Consider the following 3,782-nt stretch of genomic DNA (forward strand, 5'->3'; position numbering starts at 1 on the left):
AAAAAAGGTGTCAGCACAATGCAAGACTAAAAACAGATCATCAGTTTAGGATGATGATTATTAAAGGTACAGTTGTGCATTCATTTATTTCTTATGTATTTATATGAACTCTATAAAGCTGTATTAGGCTTTTGTATTTTCCCTCTTAAGAGATTTTTGAACATGGTACAATTATGGAAATCCATGAGTATTTTAAGCAAACCCTTTAGGTGGATAAAGAGGTTTGAAATGTGGTCATTTTTAAATTCATCACACAAGTGACCCAAACCAAATATTCTGCATACTTCCTAAGCAGTTCCATTATTAATAGCCTAACATAAAATTAATTGATTTGTCTAAAATATTACAGGTAGCTGTTTTTTGAGGGCTTGGGTTTCTGTTAAAGCACATTTTCAAAATAAAGAACACTTTATTTCAAAATAAAGAACACTTTTCTTGATCTAATTGCAACACATCCTTGCAATTAGATCAAGATCTTGATTTGACAAATACCATTACTTTTAAGAGCAATTACTGCAAAAAAGAAAATAGCTTATTTAATAAATGATACTTTAAAAAGTTTAATGGAATGCTGCTGGTGTGTTCGGCATTAATTATCAGCATCATTCTCCTTTTCAGTATATAACAAAGGTCAACTGTGTCTAACACCCATCTTCCAGATGCTTAAAAAAACGCCCCAAAAATCATGGACAGATTGCCTGTAACTTCTGGACAGGAATATTTGGAACTGAGAGAGATCCTGCTGTAGGGTTATGGTATAACCTGTGTGTTTACACATGCAAACATGAAATTCAGCTTTACAATCACTTCACTAGAGATAGCACTTGCTTCCTTCCACACAAAAGTTTGCAAAGCAATGATGTTTGTAAACCATAGTGTGAGATTTATGATGTTATACTGCAGAAACCTGTTTAGCCCCCAATTTACAATCCTGGCAATTGTATTCAACTCTGTCATCATAACTAATTACAGCTAACTGCAGATTACCATATTGCAAACTCTCATCTGTGTGAAAGAAATATGATGTTAGAAAAAAGAATCAAATATCCTGAGGGCTAATGAACAAAAATGCACTATTCCATCTTGGACTGCAAACCTGAACTCCTCGAATTGCTGCTGTAAAACTTCAAATTGCTATTTGTTGGCAAGTTGTTTTAGCCCCAAGTACTTCCACAGTAAATCACCATTACACTAATACCATACCTTTGGCCTGAAACATATTAATCTTGGTTAACAATAACTGACATTTACATTACCAATTCAATTCAGGCATTGTGGTGACTAAACATATATGCAAGAGCTTCAGGGAGAAAAGTTATTAGTTTTGAATGTGTACTTACTTTTCACTGAGAACAATTTTGAAGAAACATAATCATCAATTCTTGTTATAATCTTATAACATAAACATTCAAATCCTAATTGATCTGTAAAACATTTGACTTGGAGTAAAATCTGCATTTGTATCTTGGGTGCAGTTAACTGTACAACGTAACAGTTCAGATATTTTTCCAAGATATGTATTTATATATTTTTATCTGGGACTTTTAAAACCTGTGTTCTTAGGAAGGAAAGAAAACTGGAAATCTGAAATATTATGAAGAATGTGGCACCAGGATATGACCAATAGTACCAGATCCTTCCAGGAGAGGGAGGATGGACTTTCTCCAGGCATTTTTTTTGTGTGTTTATATTTACTAAGGCTATAAATGCCCTTAGTTTAAAAAAGATAGGTTGGGTTTGCTCTTCTTTATTTAGTGTCTTTCCCCAGCTTACAAGCAGAAAAGAAGTACTTACTGCATTAAGTCTGTGTAGCCCCAGAAGCAAACATACTCCTCTCCTCACACCCACACATTATAATTGCAGTACAGCACAAAACACATTTGGACCAAGGATTTTATTTCAGCTTCAGAGAATTCTCTGCCAGACTCCAAATTCATCCTGAAATGTGTTATCTTTAGCTTTCATATCTAGGAGGAAAATTTAACACAGTATTGATATTTAGATAGTATTTTTGCTGTATTATTTATAAGAGAGTGACAAAACAAGACAGTGCAGATTAAAAAACATTAAGATAAATATTAGGCATTTGATGTGTTGTGTTTGGGGGGTTTTATTTTTAGATTTAATAAGGTGCCCACAAAAATTCTTCAAGTAACAATAGGTATTCGACTCCTGAGGAAAACAGGATGGACTACATGTATCCCATGTTGCTTTTTGTTTCCCATCTTTTCTTGGCCTCAAATCTGAAACAGAGCACAAAATCCACATTAGGAATGATGAGAGTATGTGCTTTAGGTATTTAAGCACGTTATTCTTAACAACAACAAAAAAACCCTTATTTTTAATACTGTAATAAAGACATGAAGACAAATACAGCCACACAACCACCACTTTATTTCTGATAAAGCCTCCGTACTTAAGTCTGATACGCTCCTAAAAAAGCCCACCAAAACCCAACAAGGTTAAACTAAACAAATTAGATTAGCACAAGCCTATTTCAACTAAAAAACAACATTTAACTGAGATTGTATTGTACACACTTAGTGCCAATGAAACCACAAATGTTTAATTCCATACTCAAATGACTTACCCCCAAGCAAGCTTCTTTTTCTTTTGAGCTTCTTGGGCAGCCTCTGCTTCTTGCTTGGCTTTTACAAAGTTGCGGCAAGCGGCAGCTTTGGCAATTTTCACACCAAGCTAAGACATGAAAAGGAACAAAGGAAAACTGATAAGATGCAAATGGTTCATATGAAATTTAAGCCTCACAAATTATTTGGTCTGATATTGTTTCTCAAAAGTCAATAGACACTAAAATATCTTTCAAATATTAGGCTGATGATGCACCATAAGACTGGACAAACAAGAATGTCTCTTGAGGGAAACACAAAGGTGTAGGATGCTGGGGCAAGCAGTCCTTTTCACCAAATCCCTCATTTTCAAAACCAAAGGGCAACAGCTCACTGGATCCTTTTGTTTGTTCTATACAGACAGACATATCCAAATACAGTCTCCATTATCAGGACCAACCTGTGACCTCAGCTATGCCAACATAACAGAATCAGGTCTTACAAGTGTCAAAACCACCCAAAAAGACATTTTTATACAGGAAGAGCTGCTACCATTACACATTTTTCACTAGAACCACTAGACAGGTTTTGATCAGTCTGTCCAAAAATACATGATGTAGTGTCCTTAGTGTCTATCTTCACATTACAAGCTTTTACACTGCAAGGCTGTGATATGCCAGCTTTCCATGTAGGTGAATACCACGTTCATAAACTGTGAGAATTAAGTTCACTTTAGTGAATGTGAAGTGCAGGAGGGAAAGGCAGGGAAGAGTAACGTAAAAAAGATGGAAGAAGATACAGTGAACTATGACCAGTTTATTTCCCTTAATCAAGATTCCTAACTTGTAGTTAAATTTTGTGGTTGCTGCCTTGACTTGACATGAGTTATGAAGGAATTCATTCTCAGAAGTTACTGCTATTCTCCAAGACAAGCATGCAAATCATTTACCCCAAATTGCTACAAACTGATGTGAGCAAACAGGTTTTCCTTCAATCCACACCCAAACTTCTTGAAATTAGCAAACAGTTCTATCCAGTAAACTGGATGTTCTAAATGTCCCCCAAAATGTCACGGGAGCATCAAAGAATGGGAGACCCAAGGGGAAGAATACTCTTTAATACCTTGGCTGAAGTTCCACTATTAATGGTAATCTATTTGAATAATCTGCAGCATCTATGCAGACAAATATTTACCCTGAGAAATGCTTTATCCAG

The 3,782-nt window shown here is 35.3% G+C and overlaps 1 protein-coding gene across 4 annotated transcripts in view; it reads right to left on the minus strand.

The window, feature by feature from the left end:
* Window positions 1–1,879: 1,879 nt before the first annotated feature.
* Window positions 1,880–3,782, minus strand: part of FAM204A (family with sequence similarity 204 member A) — a 16,447-nt gene continuing 14,544 nt past the window's right edge. For all 4 annotated transcript variants that reach the window (XM_066554528.1, XM_066554530.1, XM_066554529.1 and 1 more), the window contains 2 exons: window positions 2,591–2,697; window positions 1,880–2,243 (listed from right to left, as the gene is read on the minus strand). In XM_066554528.1, coding sequence (XP_066410625.1) covers window positions 2,192–2,243; window positions 2,591–2,697 — 159 coding nt within the window. In that variant the 3' untranslated portion in view covers window positions 1,880–2,191. The remainder of the gene's footprint in view (window positions 2,244–2,590; window positions 2,698–3,782) is intronic.

The sequence above is a fragment of the Molothrus aeneus genome, chromosome 8 (genome assembly GCF_037042795.1).
Source record: "Molothrus aeneus isolate 106 chromosome 8, BPBGC_Maene_1.0, whole genome shotgun sequence".
Lineage (NCBI taxonomy): Eukaryota > Metazoa > Chordata > Aves > Passeriformes > Icteridae > Molothrus > Molothrus aeneus.